This window comes from Elephantulus edwardii, unplaced genomic scaffold (assembly GCF_000299155.1).
Source record: "Elephantulus edwardii isolate Elephantulus edwardi_28Jun2011 unplaced genomic scaffold, EleEdw1.0 scaffold00028, whole genome shotgun sequence".
NCBI lineage: Eukaryota > Metazoa > Chordata > Mammalia > Macroscelidea > Macroscelididae > Elephantulus > Elephantulus edwardii.
This window is the reverse complement of record NW_006399778.1, coordinates 13776174-13796953: the sequence shown is the minus strand read 5'-3', so window position 1 is coordinate 13796953 and position 20780 is coordinate 13776174. Positions and strand designations below refer to the sequence as shown.

The 20780-nt window shown below is 48.2% G+C and overlaps 2 protein-coding genes across 2 annotated transcripts in view; one reads left to right on the top strand and one right to left on the bottom strand.

The window, feature by feature from the left end:
- The first annotated feature begins 1380 nt into the window (after positions 1 to 1380).
- Positions 1381 to 13091, top strand: PQLC2 (PQ loop repeat containing 2). The gene is made up of 7 exons (XM_006883586.1): positions 1381 to 1544; positions 8850 to 8979; positions 9606 to 9693; positions 10620 to 10762; positions 10924 to 11016; positions 11611 to 11796; positions 13011 to 13091. Exons 1-7 carry the CDS (start codon positions 1381 to 1383, stop codon positions 13089 to 13091), a joined length of 885 nt encoding a protein of 294 aa, XP_006883648.1.
- Positions 13092 to 20186: 7095 nt separating this feature from the next.
- Positions 20187 to 20780, bottom strand: part of CAPZB (capping protein (actin filament) muscle Z-line, beta) — a 201109-nt gene continuing 200515 nt past the window's right edge. The window contains exon 9 of the mRNA XM_006883585.1: positions 20187 to 20443. Within this exon, the coding sequence (XP_006883647.1) occupies positions 20356 to 20443 (88 nt within the window). The 3' untranslated portion in view covers positions 20187 to 20355. The remainder of the gene's footprint in view (positions 20444 to 20780) is intronic.

The following is a 20780-nucleotide window of genomic DNA, read 5'->3' as shown; positions in this document are numbered from 1 at the left end:
ACCCTGGTGGTATAGTAGTTAAAGCTCTGTGGGGGAGATGAAGGAGTCTGCTTCTGTAAAGTTTTATAGCCTTGGAAACCTTATGGGTAGTTCTAGTTCATCCTGCTGGATCACTGTGAGTCAGAATCCACTAGATGATATTGGGTTCTTAAGCACAGATCCCTGTGCTTAAGAATCTCTTACCTACTAACCTGAAGGTAGATGGTTCGAACCCACGAAGCATAACTGTGGAAGAAAATTCCTGGTAGTCTGCTTCCAAGTTGCAATTCTCACAGTTCTACTCCCTAAATTATATGTGTGAATTGACTTGACAACAACAGGTTTACCTGTGGGTGCTTGGGGTTTTGTGTTTTTTTTTTATGGTCCCTGGCCATAGATCCATACTGTAAAAAGAACAAGGGTCACATAGTGATGGCCATGTGTGACATTTACCAGGTTTACAAAGGGGAACTGTTCCCATCAACAGCATCAACAACACAAAACCAATTCCTTTGAGGTCAGACATAACCCTTATGCTCGCTTACCTCTTTCTATTCCTCTCAACACCAATCTTACTGCTTTACGGGGTTCAGAATCTGATGCAATAGCTCACAGTCCACATAAAACCACATTGGGGAGGCCAAAAGGCTATAATTCACGTTAGTAGCAGAGTACAGTCAGATGCTCACGGACACCTCAGCCTTGAGTCTCATGGCTTTAGGCCAGTGTTACAAAGTTCTCGGTCCTGCCAATATTGGCTCTTCCTCCCACCTCTCCACAGTTGTCCAATAAACTTGGACAAAGACTGTTGGCTTAGGTCTGGTTCTATCTGTGGAGGTAGCAGTCAGCTCCATTCCTTGTTGGCTCCTGGTCCTCTGTGTAAGCTGCTATGGCTGTTGACCTGGTCCTGAAGCAGGAGTTGCACTCTCTTGCTTCTTTGCTGCCAGGGGAAGATGCATCAGCTGCTGGATCGCTAAATTTAATGGTGAGATGAGCCAGTCCCTTGTAGGTTGGTGAAATAGCCAAACCCCTTGTGGACAGGCTAACATGCCCTATTCGTGTATTCCGGCCCAGCCATATGGCAAAGTCAAGCAATGGTAGGAAAGCCATTTTGAATAATCCCTTAATTCCACACATGTGCTGACTGCTCTTGCTCACGTGGCTGACGTGCTTATTTGATCTCTTTCTGGAAGGATGGTTGTGGCCAAGAACTATATCAATCCTTCTCTGGTTCAGTAGTTCCTTTAATGCTGGGTGACATGCCTGGGTTTGAGCTTGTTGTGGAACCGTAATGAAGACTTAGACCTCACAAGGCTGAGTGTTTCCTCTCTTATTCCCCATAGAACCTTCACCTACTTCAGTCATCAGTGTCCTCTGTTCTGAGCAGAACTCCTTCCAGTCATGATCTTGAGGAAAGTGGACTTTGGCAACTTCTCTGACTGCCCCAATGGCTCCCGCCAGTGGATATGGGACATGTTTGGTGAATGTGCCCAGGACTGCTGGGATGATGCCAGTGTGGGCCTGGGTCTGATCTCCATTCTCTGCTTTGCTGGATCCACCTTCCCGTGAGTAGCTCCAGGGTAGCAGGACCAGGGTGTGGGGTAGGAGTGGGTCATGACTCCAGGACTGCTTAGAGTAGGTGTTTCCTGGGTCTCTTTAGGGTCACGATGTCTGTACTCCTCTAGCCCAAACAAGAGTCACCTGCACTGAACCCCACCAGAGGCCAGGCATTTAACAACACTCATTACTGTTTGAGTACCCACTGTGTATCAGATTCAGTGCCAAGTTCTTGATGTGTTTTAAGTTCATTTAATCCTAAAACCCTCTAATGTAGAAACTGTTACTATCTTCATTTTGTAGATGTTGTTGTTTTTAGGTGCGGTAGAGTCAAGTATGACCCATAGTGATTCTATTAACAACAGATCTGAACCCTGTCCTATCCTGGGCCATCCTCACAATTCTGACACATGACAGCCTATTCCAAAAGACACTGTGTCAGTCCATATGGTTGGAGGTCTTCCTTTTTCAACCTCCACCTTCCCAAGCATGATGTCCCTCTCCAAGGAATAGACTCTTCTAGCAACATGCCCGAAGTGTGTAATGAAGCTTTATCATCCTTGCCTCCAAAGAGCACCATGGCCGCACTTTTCCAAGACATACATGTTTGTCCTTTTGGAAGTCCATGGGATATTCATCACTCTTCTCCCACATCACTGTTCAAAGGCATCAGTAATTCTTCTGTCATCCTTTTTCCTTGTCCAGCTCTCAGCTACATAGCAAGTGATTGAAAAGACCATGGCCTGAATCAGGTGTACCTTAGTCCTGAAGTTGACATCATTGTTCCTCAATAATTTGGAGAGTTCCCTGACTGCAGACTTTCACTGTACAATACATCTCCTGATCTCCTGACTGCTAGTACCAACAGTATCATTTGTAGGTGAGGAAACTGAAACCCGGGGAATTTAAATAACTTGCTATATAGGTTGCACAAGATGGGGTAGAAAGTCTGGTATGCATCAGGCATGGTTCAGATGCTCTGAAACAATGATCTTTGCAGGGATCGGGGAACTAAGACACAATGTGTTACCTCACAAAGAGTGAGTCCTGTATCCCCTTAGCTCCTCCATGGGAATTAGCAATTCTTTTTACATTTCCCTTCTTATGATGTAGAATGTTTTATTAAAATGCTCAGTAAGAGTAGCCAGGCACTATCCATTTCTTATGGTGGCAAAGGAGGCAATTAGCCACACATTTCATATCCTTTTCCCACTGCTTTTCATGTCCACATTTTTTTTTTTTGCGTGGACATATATTTTCGCTTTTCTTGGGTATATACAAGGAGTGGGATTGCTGTATCATTAAGTAACTGTGTTTAGCCTCTTGAGGAACTGGTAGCTGCACCATTTTCCATTCTCACCGGCAGTGTGTGAGGGTGCCAACGTCTCCAGATCGGTTGTCACTTTATTATCCCTCTTTTGTTACTACATCCATTCCCATGAGTGCCAAGTCATAGCTTTGATTTGCTTTCTCTCATGGATAGTTATGATAAGCAGCTTTTTATGTGCTTACTAGCCATTTGTATACCTTCTTTTGTTCAAATCCTTCTGGTCATTTAAAATTTTTATTTTATTTTTAAGTATTTATTATTTTTTTTAATTGTTGCACATTTTCTCCCCACACTCCCCCAGCACACCCTGCAATGCACCCTTTGTTCCAGAGTGGTGTTGTACATATAATGCCTAATCATGTGTTCCTTTTGGTCACTTCTTCCCCTCATCTGTTCTAATGCAATGTTCATTATCTAGACACTCTTTCCCCATTCTCTCCTCCACCCTTCCCTTTTTTTTCTTTTTTTTTACGGGCGTTTTTTTGCAGAGTTTGTCCTTTTGTGACTAAGATATTTCACTCAGTATTAGATCTTCTTGGCTTCCTCATGTTGTATAATATTTTATGAGTTCATTGTTTTTCAATGCTGTGTAATATTCCATTTTGTGAATGTACCATAGTTTTTCTGTCCAGTCGTTTGTTGATGGGCACTTGGGTTGCTTCCATCTCTTTGCTATTGTGAACAACACAGCAAAAAATATTGGCATGCATACATCTATTTGAGTTGTGGCTCTGTTTCCTTTAGGGAATATTCCCAGTAGTAGAACTGCTGTGTCAAATGGTATTTCTAGTTCCAACTTTTTGAAAAAGTGCCAGACTGCTTTCCATACTTGTACCATTTTACATTCACACCAGCAGTGAGTAAGAGTTCCAGTCTCTCCACAGCATTGCTGACATTTATTGTTTGCTGCACTGTTGAACTTTGCTATTGTTGCTGGGGTGAGGTGACAGCTCATAACTGTTGGTGTTTTTTGTTTTTTTTTCCTTCAATAAAAAGAAAAATAATGTATTTAGTATTGGAGGTTTTGAGAAAACAGTACAATAAGCAATAAATATATAAAAACAATCCTTCCTGTCCTGTATTGATGACCAAATTAATTTAACATTTGGTTAATGTTTGCCCAAATTTTATCTTAAAATCAGTTATTAGAAATAATTTCCTTGCAGAATAGCCCGTTTCAGTTGTGTCTTGCTGTAAGGGCTTGGCATTTATTCCCTGCAGTTTGTACAGTATTGTCTGCTCTCTGCTGGGAGAATCAATTCTGTTTCAATGTAACATTTCCTTACTGATTTTTATCCCCTACATGACAAATCAAGGCCTGCTTTTAAAATGATTTCTTTTATCTGCTAATGTCCAGTTGTTAGATAGATGAGTGTTAAGCTCATAGTTGTTTTGATTTGCATCCCTCTCTGATAGCTAGGGATTTTGAACATTTCTTCACGTTTGCCATCTAGATGCCTTCTTTGGTGAAGTGTCTATTCACTTCCTGTGCTCATTTTGTGATTGGGTTATTTTTTTTTTTTTCTTGTTGGGGTGCCCTTGTTCATTTTTTAGTTGGCTGTCTTTTTATTGTTGAATTGTAAGAATTCTTTAGATGCAAATCTCGATACAGTTTTCTTAATTATGATTCACAAGTATATTATCTCATTCTGTGAATTGTCTTCTGTGAGTCGCTTTCCTTTTTTTGGTGAGAAACATTTATATTTAGAATTAGCCAGCTGAACTCAGTTTAAATGATCCCGATTTTGTTGGCACCATCCAAAGCATAATAGAAACAAGTCGAACACAGGCCTCTTTTCTCCATCAGGCTGTTGACCTTGGCCACATCAATGTTTTAGAGATTCTTTACAGCTTCTTTGATTTGGTGCTTGTGGGCCTTGACATCCACAGTGAACACAAGTGTGTTGTTATCTTCTTTTTCATGGCTGACTCAGTGGTCAGGGGAAATTTGATGATGGCATAGTGGTCAAGCTTGTTTCTCCTGGGGGCGCTCTTCCAGGGGTATTTGGGCTGCCTTCGGAGCCTCAGCATCTTAGGCTGCCGAAGGTGGGTGACATGCGGATCTTCTTTTTTTTGTGTGGCTGTCCTTCAGGACTGCCTTCTTGGCCTTTAACGCTTTGCTTTTGCTTTGGCTTCAGTTTTGAGAGGGACAGGGGCTTCCTTCTTCACTTTTGGCACCATCTTTGTAGAAAAAAGCGAGTCACTTTCTTGCTGGTGATCTTTGAATCACACAAGTTTTACATTTTGATAATGTTCAACTTATCAGTTTTTTTCTTTTGCACTGTGGTTTTGGTTTCATATCTAAGAAATGATTGCCTAATCTAAGCCATGAAGAGTTGTGGCTATCTTCCTTTTTCCTCCATAAGATGGTTTTGTAATTTTAACTTTCATATTTAAGTCTTTGATCCATTTTGAGTTGATTTTGAAATATGGAATGAAGTAGAGATCCAACTTCATTTTTTCATATGACTATCCCCTCGTTTCTTGTCCTAAAACCATTTATTGAAAAGACTTTTCCTTTATTGAATTGTCTTGGTACACTTGTGAGGTCAGGGCAATTTTGTGGAATACTTTGTTCTAAGTACTCTATTAGGCATGGAACAAATAAGCAAAATATATCTTTGCCTTTGTACGGCTTCTGTTCTGGCACCTTTAAAAAACATTCTGAAGGGCACTCTGGTGGCCTAGTGGCAAGGATCTGCACTGTAATTCCAGAGGTGCGCAGTTAAATCCACCAGATGCTCTGCTGGAGACGAGGGACAGTCTCCTCCTGTACCAGTCGGATCTGATTTGACGGTACACACACACAAAATGATAAAATTTAAGAAAGAAAAAAAAAGATATTCTGAGAATTACAAGGAAGAAAGACTGGAGAGACAGAGAATACCAGGTGGCATGGGAGCCCCCCTGGGGCTGTGGAAACGTCTAGTGTGCAGTGATGTGGAGGGGCATTGAAGAGATGCTTTGGAGATAGGCTGGGCACACCTGGGTGACTGATGGAAGTGAGGGAGACTCTCTACTGGGCTCAAGATGTCCCCACTTTACCAGGGGAGTTGACTAAGGCTTCCTTTCCTGCCACAACAAAGCATGGGCCTTGGCTGTCTGAGAAGCCGATGAGGAGGTCTGCAGTCTGAGAGAGAGAGAGAGCCACAAGTTACAGCAGGAAAGGCAGCCACCTTCCTATTCCTTCTGTACACCAATTAATGAAGTCAAGTCCAAGGCCAAGGGCAAAAATGCCTTTAAAAGAATGCAGCGGCATCTGTCTGTGTGTTCGTTTAGACAGTCAACATTTTTAAAGAGCCTTCTCTCTGCTAGGGCTGTGTTAGGCCCTTCCCTGCCCTGAGAGTGCTTGATTTCAAGAAGGAACAAGGATGACAAGTGTCGTGGAGGAGGAAACTGAAGCTACCGTCAAAATCTGGAAGGTCCCAGGAGGAACTGAAACAATTTCTTCCTCTTCTTCCCCCCCACTTTTTTTTTTTAGATTTTTTATTGTGATTTGGGTGAAAGAAAGATTGCAGAACAAATTGATTTTCTGTTCATACATGTTTTTTTATTCATGGCATTGATTGCAGTATGACAGCAATCGATCAATATGACAGCAGAAACTCTTCCTGCTTCCTCCTGGTGTTTATTGTTGCATTTGTCCTTTACTATCCCTCCCAGGGAGACCTGGTGGTCTAGTGTAAGAATCCATGCTGCAGTCCCAAAGGGACATGGTTCAAATCCACCAGGTGCTCCGTGGGCAAAGGATGGGCCATCTCCTCCCATGCTATTTATTACCTATGAAAAACCCGCTGGAGGATCCGCTGTGAGTCAGTTCCAGCTCCACAGCCCATCACCACCATCATCACCTGGTTTCAGAGCTTTATTCCTGAGCACATGCTGCACTTTGGATCTCATTGGTTGGTTGGTCTAAAGAACACATACCTTCTCGGTCTCATTGTTCACTGTACTGACCTGTCGTGTGACCAGGGAACTCTGGGGGTTTAATCTTTTGCAAGTGGCGCTGCTAATGCAAAGGCTACGTCTCCAATAGTTCAAATCCATCAGAAGCTCAGAAAGAGAAAGATGGGCAGTCTCTTGACTTACAGCCTTGGAAAGCCAATGGAGGGTTGCTGTGAGTTAGAACTTACTTGATAGCTGTGAGCTTGAAGACTTAAAACAATTATTTGGCTAAAGTTGAGCCATGAGATAGTTTGGCTTTAGGCTTGAAGGCTATCTTTGTTTTTCTTTTTTTTTTTTTAGGGGGCTCAGCTGTTTATTAGGTCAGCAGAAAAGTTACCAGGGAGATCTAAGGTGTGATAATAGAGATGGAGCAGCCTGGGCCCCAGGTCTGACCCCTGTCAGGAGCTCCAGACCTGTGTCTGAATGTGGTCTAGGTGTGTGCATGTGCTCTGAGCTATGCAGTGCTGCCCCCAGAAGGCTGTCTTTAAGGGCTAGTGTCTCAGAGGTTCTACCAGACACTAAGTAAGCCTAGCTTTTTTTTATGATTTTGAGTTTTGGTCTTCATTTTTCTCCTATCTGTTCAGGACCTCTTCCTTTGATCCCATTCAGGACAATTGGTCATAGTTGCTGGGCACTCTCCTGATTCTTCTGGTCTCCGTGTTGTGGAAACTGGGGTTTGCATGGTCCATTAGGCCTTTGGAGGAATTGTTTTCATGTGTCTTGGATTTTCTCCATCCTTCTTTGGTCTGGATAGGAAGAGACCAGTAGTTGTCCCTTAGAGGAACTTCTGAGTATAAGTATATCGTGGAGGTGTTTGGGCTGACCGAGGAAAGGTCTGAGCACTGGGGATGAAGAGCTCAGAGGAGGAAGGGAAAATCACCTCTGTGGTTTCCTTAAACAAGAATCTGAATAGCTAATAGCAATATGTATAGTGACTATAGGGCAAGACTGGAGGCTGAGGCTGTTGCCTTAAATACTGGCTCCATCACTTCTGAGCAGTGTGCCACATTTTCCTCAGTTCCCAGTAAGGTGATCATCATAACAGGCTTTGAGCACCTCTTGGAGTAGGCAGGGTAACTACACGGTCTAGTGCACATAAAGGGCCTTAGAACTGTGATGGGCTACAGTCATGGGTTTTGGTCTTGTACCTGCCCTTGGCCAAAGGTTCAAAGATGGGAGTCCAGCACCAAGGACCTTTAGTGACACAACCAAAGGTATGGAAGACCTGTACTTGCATGGGGAATATTAGAGGAGCCACTGCCCTGCCCTCATCCAGTGACCTCTGAAGATAATCAGAATAAAGGTCCCTGAGTGGCTCAGATAGTTGGTGATCCACTGATAACCAAAAGGTTGCCAGTTTGAACCCTCTCAGAGGTACCTCAGAAGAGCCAAGCCTGGGCTTCTGTTTCCATAGGTATTACAGCCAACCCTCCCCCATAGCCAGTGGAGTCTGCCCAAATGAAAACATAAATAGACATGACATAATGAAGATCATCAGGCTGTGGTTTGGCCTGTCTTCTTATCAACCACACTTGGAGATAGGGCAGGGCTCAGATCTTTGGTCCACCCTGTCACTGCCTCCCCCTTTCTTTCCATATGACATGGTTCTCAGACCCTGACACAGAAACTTTAGGGTCCTGTAAAAATCCCAGATCCCCTTTAGGAGACGCCATAGTACTGTACGGGGGAGTGTAATTGTTTTTAATATGTGCCATTGAGTCAACTGTGACTCATGGCCACTCTGAATCACAGGTCTGAACCTTACCTAGCTTGGGCCATCCTTACCATCTCCAGCGGACTCGAGCCCATTGTTATAATCACCTTGTCAATTTTACACTGACCCTCTGCCTTTCCAAGCATGATGTCCTTCTCCAAGGACGGACCCCTCCCAACAACAGGCCCAATGTAAGGAGAAGAAGGTTCACCATCCTTGCCTCCAAACACCCTCGCCCCCTCACCCGCACAGCTGATCTTCCAGCACCGGCCCTCCAATCCCCTTCAGTGCCTGTGAGAACAGTGTCAGCCTTCTCTTCCACAGCCAGTACATCAAAGCCTGCAAGACTGGCAATATGGACCAGGCCCTATCGCTGTGGTTCCTGCTGGGCTGGCTGGGCGGAGACTCCTGCAACCTCATCGGCTCCTTCCTTGCTCACCAGCTGCCCCTGCAGGTGGGCCTTGGCCTGGTTAGGTGGGGCTATCAGAGACAGTCATGGAAGGGGTGGGACAGGGTGGGGCAGGGAAGGCTGGTAGGTGGTGAAGGTGGGACCTGGTCTGTCCTTTGAAGTGTCCACATGGTAGTGAGCCTTTTGCCCTCTGCTGTGTGGCAGTGGGCCACTCTTTGCCCTATGCTGGGCGCATCTGCAAAATGAGCACTTCTACCAGAGTCTCTCCCACCTTTACCCAGTTGTGATGCTGAATGAGCTCTTGGGAGAGGCCTGGGACCCTGGGTGAGAAGCACTTCCTGGGCACAAGGTCCCTGTCTCCCGTGGCCATGGTCTGCCCAAGTGGGTCTTAATTGCTGCTTTCTCTGGCCACACCAGAGCTGTCACTCAACTCTGTCCTTACCGGCAACATGTGCCACCATTTCTGTCAGTGTCTGCTGTTGCTGGCCCTTTGCCTCCAGGTAGGAACTGTGATCCTCTCTTTTCCAAATGAGAGAACAGAGGGTCCCGGTGGTGAGGTGCTTTTCCCGGTCACTCAGCCAGCAAGTGGCAGAGTGCAGCCTTGTTCTCAGGGTGCGGGCCCTGGGCCCTGGGACTGCAGCCCACCCACGGGGTCCCGGCTTCCTTTGCAGACCTACACAGCCGTGTATTACGTCCTGGCGGACCTCCTGATGCTGACGCTGTACTTTTACTACAAGTACAAGAAGCGCCCCTCCCTGTGTAAGTTCCACCCCTGAGTTCCATGCACTGGGGGCAGCTGGGCGGGTTGGGAGCTCGTTGCCAGGAGAGAAATCAGACTTCAGAATGGCGACTTGCTGAGGCCTTATCCGAAAGCCTGAGCCTGATCAACCCAGATCGAGGACTGGCTACAGGGAGGCCCCACCGCTCAGGTACCAGGCACACCGGGGTGCTGCGGCAGGTTCCAGAGCACCACCAGCCTCCAGCAGATACTGCAGTAAATCAGTCACGAGTATTTTTGTTTCCCAGTACATAGAAAAGTTATCCATGCACTATTTTGTCTTTGATTAAGTATGCAACAGCATTATGAAGCAGTGCTTCTGGGAAACTATCCTGGGCCCAGGTGGTGTTCACTCCAGAGGCTGACACTGTGAGAATTACCAACGTATGACACATGCTGATGGGGAAATGGGGCCCACAGACTTGCTTAGTGCAGGGCTGCCACAAACCTTCGATTTGTGTATTTGAAAAATACATTATCTGCAAAGTGCCGTAAAGCCAAGTGCAGCAAAATGAAGTATGGTCTAGAATCCGTCCACAAGCGGAGCCTTCTCAGCTCCTCATTGGTGGCCTGTCACCCACCCAGGCCCTCTCCGCCCATGAGGATTCAGAAGGGACACGATCAAGGTTAGGTCTGTACATGATGTGGTGGAAGAACTCAGCAAAGGGGATTGGCTGTCACTGCCACTCTTGATGATCTCCCCTCGAAGCCCACAGTTCTCACTGAGCTTTACAGACCTCGCGTGTGAGTGCTGTTAATCTACATGCCTGTGGTCCAGATGAGGATTTGAGGCCCAGAAAGGTCAAGTCACTTGCTTAAGGTCACACAGTGACTAGAGGAACTCAGCTCTCAGGTATGCCACCTCTCTTAGACAGCTCACCTCAGCTTCCCTCCTTCTCCTGTGCAGTGTCTACCCCCATCAATGCTGTGCTCTTGCTCCTCTTGGGGATGGCATTTTCCACCCCGCTGTTGAGCTGGCCTGACCCTGTGGGCTCCCCCAGCGAGGTCTTCCAAGGACGGACGCTCCTGTCAGTGGAACCAGAGAATAAGGTGAGAAGTTGGTGACATGATTGTAGAGGTGAGGGGTGGGGAGGGCTCATCTGGCCACAGGGAGGAATGCAGGGTGGTTACTCCCTTGGAAAGTGCATGGAGCTCTCGCCCTGCACCTCTAGGCCTTTCTAGGCCCTGACCACCCTCTTCCAACCCCTCAGCCCTTCACCAAGCAGGAAATAATTGGCTTTGTCATCGGCTCTATCTCCAGCGTGCTGTACCTGCTCTCCCGGCTGCCTCAGATCTACACCAACGTGAGCCTTGATCGGGGACTTACGGGGTGCAGCAAGTCAGAGACGAGCTAGCCTGGCTGCGCAGGCCTTTGGGGTCAAGAGTGTTGCTTGATGCACAAGCTTTGATATAGAACGTCTCAGCACAGACTCACTGTTGGCTTGTGCGTTAATCCACCTCTCCAAGCCTCAGTTTCTGCCTCTAGAAAATGGGCATCATGATGCTGGCCATTGAGGGGTATATATGACCTGTGCATGTCTGGGGAAAGTAGAATGTCAGGTGAGAGCAAGGGGCAGAGTTAACAGGCCAGAGAGAAACCGAAGAGATGGGGACTTGGGGATGGGGAGGATTGTTGGGCAATGAGAATGTATTGGGCTGGAGAGCAGGGTCCAGGGAGCTTGCTGGTGCAGCCATGTCTATGGGCCTGGAGCATTGTTGGAGTGGGGACAGGGGTCAGACCCAGGAAGGGCTGGTCTGTGTGCCAGACCCTCTGGGCACTAAGCATACAGTGGAAAGTCAGGTCAGGGCATGCACAGTGCAGATGGATACGGGGACAGTTACAGTGCAGCAACAGGACTCCTGTTTGACATATCTGATCCCATGCTCCTCACCCCTAGTTCCTGCGGAAGTCCACCCAGGGCATCTCCTACTCTCTGTTTGCACTGGTGATGCTGGGGAACATGCTGTATGGGCTGAGCGTGATACTCAAAAACCCCGAGGTGGGCCAGAGCGAGGGCAGCTACCTGCTGCACCACCTGCCCTGGCTCGTGGGCAGCCTGGGTGTGCTGCTGCTTGACGGCATCGTATCCTTCTGAGAGCTTGGGGGTGGGGTGGGGCAGGGGGCAGCCTTCTGCCGGACTCATTCCCTGGAACAAGAACATGTCATCAGAAGCCTGACCAGGCTTACAGGGTCAGCAAAGGCTTTGGGGGTGCCATTTAAACGAGGGCCTGAAGGAAGCAAAGGTGTTGAGCAAAGACGAGGGAGGAGTGCTCCAGGCACAGCTTGTGTAAAGGCCCTGAGGAATGAGGGAAAATCAGCCCTTCCAGGCCAGGAATGGAAGCTGGGATGTGGAGAGACATGTGGGTTAGTTAGACAAGCCCGAGTGCAAACCCTGGCTCCTCCACCAGGGTGGGACTCAGCCGGTGTGACAGGGCATGCACAGATGCCCCTATCTGGGACTCTCCCTGTGTGACAGAGGACGGACACAGCTGCTTCCTCCTGGGACTCGCCCCGTGTGACAGGAACACACAGCTCCTCTGACCTCAAGTAACCTACTGAGCTCATTGGGCAGTAGGTGATTCCATAGGATGAGCAGCTTGCTGGAAAACACACAGCACACAAACCAGCATGAACTCAGTACATGCTTGCAGGCGGACTAATCTGGGACGTTGTGGAGTGTCGTCTGAGATCAAGCCAGCATAGTCTTTCTGGGAGGCTCCCCTGGTGCAGTTGGTGAGCTTTGCTGCCTCAGGTGGGTCGGTGCTTCAGACCCACCAGGCACTCTGAAAGGTGGGGCAGTCTGCTTTGGGAAAGATTGACAGCCTTCAAAAGTCTGCCCTGTAGAATGACTGGATGCTTGGATTGGCTCAAGGGCAGCCCGGCTTGGGAATCTTCCTGGAATCAGATTGCCACGTTTTGCTCCCATGCAGCTGCTGATAGATTTGGACCTTTCAGTTCACAGCTCAGCTGCTAAGCCCAACTCCCCTCACCCCCTTGCTTGAATCCCCAGCTGCTGCAAGTAGGGAAGAAGGCGAGGTCTTGGGTGTAGGGACTGGGGAGGCCTCCTGCAGGGAATGGGTAAGTATAGAGCTGAGTACCACTCAGGAGAGGAGCAGAGATAACTGGGCTGAGGAAGGGAGGCATTCTAAGTGGGGACACAGCAGAGCAGAGGCTGGGTGTTGCTGCTGACCCGTCGCACCAGCCAGGTGAAGTGAGGCATGCAGCCCCCCTGGAGTCCCCTATGTCCCAGGAACGGGACCAGCCCAGGCTGCTCCATTTGCCTTGACTTTCCTCCAGATCTCCGTGCAGTTCCTGATTTACAGAAATGCCGCAGCTGCTGTCATCACCTCAGAGAGAGAGCCTCTCCTCCCCAGCTGATCAGGGCCCCCACTGAGCCCAGGATGACAGAGACTGCCAGATGCCACGTGAAAGGAGTGCCAGGCAGCCCAGGATGGTGCTGCTGACTCTGGATCGGGCTGGGAGGCCGACAGCTCCAGCCCAGCTGCTTCTCCCTGTACTTCCAAAACTTCCGAGGGTGACCAGGACCCTCTTCCCAGGAACATGGCTGCCCCAGCCACCCTGTTGGAAGTCTGCCCTGGGAGCCTCTGAGGGGCTGCAGCCAGGGCCTCAGAAGACAGTGCAGCCAGCGGCCCCTCGGGCTCACCTACCTCATTCCTCCTGTTGATCCCACGAGAGCGGGCACAGCCACAGCTGGTGGACCCACACTGTCCTCTCGACTCCAGACATCTTAGTAAATGGAACCTTCCAACAAGGCTTGTTTTCTATGGCTCCTTCTGGTTGGGGCTATTGGTGGAACATCAGTGGACATGGGGATCTGGCCCCCGTGCTAAATGTTTTTGTTGTTGGGTGCCATCACGTTAACTCTGGCTCAACTTTTCATGCAACAGATCGAAATTCTGTTCAGTTCTACCTATCTTCACCATCTCTTCAGTGCTCAGCCTAGTGCTGCAGTCACTGTGTCACTGCATCTCCTGGAGGATCTTCCTCTACTTCTCTGACCATCTTTCCACTCATGATGTCCATTTCCAGGGACTGGCCTCTCCTGACGGCACTCCCAAAGCATGTTATGTCCCACCGTCCTTGCCTCTGAGACGCACGCCGGCTGCACCTCTGAATCAGATTTCGTTGTTCTTTGATAGTCCATGGGAGAGTCAGTACTCTGCCAGCACCACAGTTCAGAGGCTTTGTTTCTTTCTGGTTGTCCTTAAGCTTTAAACTGACTTTGTTCTTTAGCACTTTGGAGAGGTCCTTGACAGCAGATTTGCTCAATTATAACACGTCTTTTTATTTTTTTCACTACTGTTACTATGATGTCGATTGTGGATCCAAACAAAATTAAATCTTTGAACTCCAGTCTTTTCTCCATCTGTTATGATGTTGCCTATTGGTTCAGAAGTGAAAATTTTGTTTTCTTGGTGTTGAAGTGTAATCCATACTGAAGGCAGTAGTTTTTGTTCTTCAGTAAGAGGTTCATGTCAGTTTCTGCAAGCAAGGCTATGTCATTGACATATTGCAGTTTGTTGATGAGTTTTCCTCCAATCCTGATGTCATACTCTTCTTTATATTGTCCAATATCTAGAATAATTTGCTCAGCATACAAATTGAATAGATATGGAGAGAGGATACAACCCTGACACACACCTTTCCTGATTTTAAACCATGCAGTGTTCCCTTGTTCTGTCCCGACAACTGCTTCTCAGATTTTGTATTGGTTTTTCATGAGCACAGTTAAGTGTTCTGAGATTCCTATTCTTGTCACTTTTAGTCATAATTTACACATCAAAAGATAAATAGCATGGTGTTGATTCCAGAGGCCTCACTCTATCTGGCCCACAGTGAGAGCTCAGTAAAGGTGTTGCTGTTGTTAGGTGCCATCAAGTTATAATCAAAAGATGAGCTTCGCTGGGAAAATCTGCCAGGGACCTCGCTAGAATACTAAAAGAGAAGGTTAGCGTAAAGACTTAGGGATGCCCAGCCCAAGCCATGGTCTTCTCAGTTGTCCATCTGAAACTTGGAGAGAGACTAAGGATGAGAGACTAATTGATGCCTTTGAGTTGTGATGTTGGATAATAATATTCAATATTTCATGGACTGCCAAGAGAACAAACAGGTCTGTCTTGGAGAAAGTGCAACCAGAGTGCTCTTTGGAAGTCAGGCTGGTGAAACTTAGTTTCATGTACTTTGGGTTTGTTGGTAGGGGCCAGTCCTTGGAGAAGGACATCATATTTGAAACGGTCAGTTTAAGAGAGGAAGACCTTCTATAAGATGGATTGACACAGTGACTAGCCTTGGGCTGAATTGTGGCGGAGGTGGTGAGGATGGTACAGGATGGAGGCGGCTTCAGATCTACTGTTCATAGGGTCACTATGACTTGTAGTCGACTTGATGGCATAGAACATGAACAGCAGACCACACACTGCCCAGTCTTGTGTCATCTTCACAATTGTTGCTGTGTTTGAGCCAATTTGTGAGCCATTTTGTCTCTCCATTTCATTGAAGGTGGTCTTTTTTTACTTGCATTGGGAAAGTCTGCAGGCAGGGACCTCTCCAGAGTACTGAAAAGCAATGTCAGTCTAGAGATTAAGGTGTGCCTGATCTAGGCCATAATCTTCGTAATTATTTGCTATGCATCAGAAAGCTGGACAATGACTAGGGATGATAGAGAATAGAAGCTTTTGAGCTGTGGTGCTGGAGAGGAATGTTGAAAACAAATAGGTTGGTACTTGACAGGGTGAAACCAGGCTGCTCCGTGGAGGCAGGGATTGTGAGACTTCGTCTGACATACTTTGGACATGTTGCAAGGAGGAACCAGTCCTCGGAGAGGGATGTCATGCTTGGGAGGGTGGAGGGTAGGAGAGGAAGACCCTGATGATGAATCGATTCATTGACTGGGGTAATTGACAGGGTGTAGGTGTGTCAGAGACAGGGTTGGCACAGGATAAAGCAGGGTGCAGGGCTGTTGTACATAGATTACTATGAGTTTGCAAGTGACTTGACAACACATACCAACAACAAAGCATGTCCTTCTCCAGGGTTTGGCTCGTCCCGATGTCCGAAGCACGCGGGCTGCAAGCTCAGCCTCCTTGCTTCCCGGGAGCATTCTGGCTGCACCCCCTTCTTCCAAGACAGCTATATGTTTGATGCCCTGTGCCAACACCATAATTCAAAGGTGTTATTTCTTCTTTAGTCTTCCATATTCATTGTTCAGCTTTTGTATGCATATTGGGGCAGCTGAAAAGACCATAGTTTGGATTAGTTGCACCTTAGTCTACGAGGTGTCATCTTGACTTTGTAACAATTTAAAGGGGCGTTTTGCAGCAGATAGACCCAGTATTGTATGCCCTTTTATTTTCAACTGATTCCAATAAAGATTCTAATAAAGCTAAGTTCTTTTTAGTTGGAGAGGGACAACTATGAGCATCTGACAAAGGGAGCTCTGGTGGCCTGGTGGCAAGAAGCTGCACTGCAATCCCAGAGGTGTGCAGTTCAAATCCACCATATGCTATGCCAGAGAAGGAGGGACAATCTCCTCCTGTACCAGTCAGATCTGATTTGGAGAGGGACAACTATGGATGATAGGCTGAGATAAAGTGCCATGCAGTTAGAGATCAGGGGGAGTGTCCTGAAAAAAGGTGACAGGGAAGATGATGAGTAAGAAACATGGGGACTGTTGTAGCTGGAGGCAGAGGAAGTATAAGAGCAGGACACAGGAAGGAGGGTGGAGCGGCAGGCAGGCCCCACTGGACCTGAGCCCTACACCCTGGTCCATCTCAGCCTGCTGCACAGACCTTGTTTCATTCCACCTCCCAGGAGGCTGTGGTCCTGTATACCTGGGAGACAGGGGCGGCTCCCGTCCCAGCCTGACCTCACCTGCACACACCAACCCAGGCCCAGAAATCCAGGAGCCGGGCGGAGGGAACTCAGGCCGGGTGGGGCCTGGGCCTGGTGGGCACAAGAACAGCACCAGCAGGCTGCAGAGCGAGTTCCTTTAAAAAATCTTCCTATTCCCCTCATCCTGTTTCTGGTGAGTCAACCCTGACTCATAGTGACCCTATAGGCCACGGTGGAGCGGCTTCATAGGGTTTCCAGGACTAAATCTTTATAGAAGCAGATGACGGAATTTTCTCCTGTGGAACACACCTGGCAGTGGAATGTCACCTTTGCTTCAAGGAGCATCAAGGTCCAATCTGCTGAGCCACACGTATTGCTGAGCACTGCCCTCTGTGCTTGCCCACCTGCCCATGCCACCCTGGGGGTCTGGTGTACATGGGTGGGTGGATTGGGTCTCTGCCTTGGGTCTAAGGATTGTAACATGAAGATGCAAAGTGCTGTAGAAACAAGGACACTGGATCAGCACTGGAGAATCAATCCCTGATCTTGATACAGATATTGGACAATTCAGAAAAAAAAAAAAGGTGTGTGTTTGTGCAAAGATGTGTGGGAGTAGGAGTCTGGGCTTGGTGAGGCTCGAGTGTGAGGAGTTTGACAAGACAGTTAGGTGGGGACTAATCAAGAGCCTGGAAACCAGGCCGACACCTGAGGACAAGGCCCTGTGGCAGGGACAGTCAGCAGAGGGTCCTAGCTCTGTGGTTGCTGGGAGGGGGCTGTGTGGGATTAGAACTGGGGCAGGGTGCCTCTAGCCTCACCCCCGTTGGGAATGGCTGCTGGGCCTCTGTGTGTCTCCTGACACACAGCTGATGTTTATAGAGCACTTGGTGGGTGCTGGGCCTTGCTAGGTCTTGTCTCGTTCCTCCTCACGATGCCTCCCACCTCAGGCAGGTAAAGTCATGGCAGCCATTTATATAGATGGGGAGCAGGCTCAGGGAACATGACCTTTGCCCAAGGTCACACAGGAAGGGCAGCTGTTTGAAACACATTAAGTCCCTCAGCAGCTGAATGGCACAAATGGCCAAGCACTCAAACCTACAGTGCCTTGGAGGAAAGACTTGGGGTGAACTGCTTCTACAGGGTCACAGCCTAGAACACTATGGAGCACATCCTGCTCTGCAGACATGGGGTTGCCATGTCTCTGGATTGATGCAACAGCAGGTCTCGACCACAGAGGCCATCCCACACTGCCTTCTAAGGATCCTTCCCCCAAAGGCTGGGATCCAGAGCTGTGCTCACATGTGACCAGGCTCTTTCCCATCATCCCAAGTAACAGCTTCTGCTCACTGGCCAGTCCTTGGTTTCTGCTGGCCTAGATGCCTGACATTATCCACAGCTGTGACCTGGAAGGGTGCCAATTACCTGGGCCAGGTGGGCCCTTCACAGTCTAGGCCTGAACTCAGGCTGGATAGGGAAGAAGATGAAATAATCTCAGTCCATGCAGAGTGGCACTGCTGACCCAAAGGTGGCATCTCTAGTGGTTCCATCAGAGGCTCTGAGGCAATTTACAGCCCTGGAAATGGGCTGGAGGGTTAGCTATTAGTTGGTTCCAACTCAGCAGCAATGAGACATTACTTCATAATCCCTTCCCCTGGAGACTAATCTGGAAGGCTTAGCGCATGCTTTCAGGAATCACCATTGCTGAGAGAGCAAGGTTCTTACCGGAAGCCCCCCAATTTGATGGAGAAGCTTACACTTGATAAAGGAGACATGCCTCATGCCTCTGACGTACAGCCCGCATCTCATCTGGATTCCTCCCCTCTTGACTCTTCATTCTCCTACTTCCAGGAGGGTTCTAATCAGTGAGCTCTTCACCCTCATCAGCTCTGGGGAATTGAAGAAGAGGGAGCCTGTCCCTGGACCTCATAAATTCTTGGACGGACTAGAGAAAGCACCATAGCTGACCTGGCCTGTGTCAAACAAAGGGGATGGGTAGGAGTTCTGCTATTCGGTACCCAGGCTGCGTCCAAGTAGATGGGGAAATGATAAAAAAAAGGAGAAGGCTGGGCAGGCCACAGTCACAAAGCCTATCCCGCCCCACTGGTGTGGAAAGGAATTTACAAAGCCTACTGGACAGGGATTCTGGTGGTCTAGTGGTAAGAATCTGCAGTACAATCCTAAAGACATGTGGTTCAAATCCACTAGCTCTGTGGGAGGATGGTCAACTATGGGCTGGTTCCGACTTGACGGTACACAGTGGTGGATAGGGAGTTGCACTGCCTGAGTTGCTCTGAGGGAGAAAGGTGGGCAGTTTCCTCTTGTGCAATTTACAGCTTCTGAAAACCCACTGGAGAGTCTGCTAAGTTGGTCCCGACTCTCGCAATGAGTAAAGCAAGCGGTGATGAAGGTCCACCATCATCACGGGAGGCAACTCGCCCAGGGCTGCTGGACGGCAGGAGACTACCAAGTGATTTGAATGCATGAAGAAACTTGGGAGATGGAGAAGTCTGGAAAGCTGGGGCTCCAGAGGACCTTGGGAAGAGCCCCAAAAGGAACCTGTTGTCGCTGATTCCAGCCCACTGCAACCCATGTGACAGAATTAAAGATTCCTTGGCAGAAGTCAATCTCTTCTCAGAACCATGGGGTGGGTTTAACCCACTAACTCCTAGGTTATAAAAAAACCAAACCTCAAACTCAGTGCCGTCAAGCTGGAAGCAACTCCTAGCTTCTTGCCACCACTCTTTATTGAGGTTGAGACTGAGAGCAGGAGATAGGACCCTGAGGGGTGTCCAAGGAGTCCTGTCCACGTCATCACACACTGTGTGACTGCATGTGGACCTGGTGACGAAGCTCTGGGGCCATGCAGGAACCCCTTGTTTTCTCTTCACTTGCCATGTGGGTCCTACAGCCCACCTTTGGTCAGGCTCATACCCCACCCCCCACCTTGGAGTCAGTCCTCACAGCCAAGGCCAAGCACGCCAGGAGAGTGAGGCAGGTGAGAAATAACACAAGGCCAATGCGTACTGCGTCCCAGCTTCTTTTTATTTATTTTTTTTGTTTTTTCTTTTTTTTTTTTTTTAAGTATGGAGGCTCAAGTATAAGATGTAGATTTCTGTTTAAGCTTTACAAAAAAAACAAAACAAAATAAAACAAAAAAACTCCTTTGCATTCCGTAAAAATTGACAGAAAAGCACCTGGCCAGAAGAGCAGAACGGTCAGCAGATCCCCACCCCCAACCCGAAAAAGTGGTCTCTGTGGGACAGGGGCGGTCTGCGCAGGACGGCGGCTCTCCTTCCTCAGAGCGGTCCCCTGTCCCCCGATCCCCAACCCCAAGCAACTCCCAAACACACATGGAATCAGATTTCCAGTTTTTCCTCTATCTTTCACACACCACAGTTATTTCATAAAATTTTTTTGTTTTACATTTTTTACACCAATGTAACAAAAAGGTAGGAAGGGAGGCAGACAGTGTATTTTATGCCTATAAATGGGAAGAGGGGAGGAAGGTGGGGTGGGGTGGTCGGATTAAACAGGAAAAAAACAAAACAAAACCCACACGGTCTCTATGGAAATACTGAGTTTCGATAGCAAAATATGGTGGGAAGTAGGCCTCAGAGACGAGAGGGTGTTTATGGGGCTTTAATCTCAGGGAGATGGCGCTGTGCTGTCGATGATGCAAGTTGTTATGTGACCTGTTGGGGAGAGAGGGACGGGGAAAGGGAGCAGAAAACGAGTTTTCTAAGAAAGGAATCTAACGAGTGCATGGCATGTCCGGTTAGCGTGAAGCAGAGGTTTAACATTGCTGCTTTCTCTTCAAAGCCTCCACCAGGTCGTTCTTAAGAGCTTCTTGTTTTGATTTGTCTGCGAACGTCTGCACAGACCTGCAAGGGAGGGAAAAGGCGTGAGTGGCAGGGCTCATTGGGGGATTGCAGCCGCCACAGAGGAGCTGGGGCTGTGGGCAGAGCCGGAAAGCACGACCTCCCAGACAGCGGTCCCAGCAAGCGATCTGGTACTCTGCATGAACGATGCTGGAGCCCACACAGGCTGTGGTGATCTGGCTGCAGCGATCAGAACCCCTAAACCATCCCTGTGGGCACGGGCCCCAGTGTCAGTTGATGGGCTTATGAGCACAATGCAGCTAAGATCCTCTGGGTCAGGTCAGCCAATCATGTTTCTGGCTGGTGGGGAACTCAGGCCAAGACTGAAAGGTGAAGGTTC

Coding starts and splice junctions, on each gene's coding strand:
- PQLC2 (XM_006883586.1), top strand. CDS start 1,381: ATGATCTTGAGGAAAGTGGACTTTGGCAACTTCTCTGACTGCCCCAAT. Junction 10,763..10,923: donor CAGTGGAACCAGAGAATAAG/GTGAGAAGTTGG, acceptor CCAACCCCTCAG/CCCTTCACCAAGCAGGAAAT. Junction 11,017..11,610: donor TGCCTCAGATCTACACCAAC/GTGAGCCTTGAT, acceptor CCTCACCCCTAG/TTCCTGCGGAAGTCCACCCA.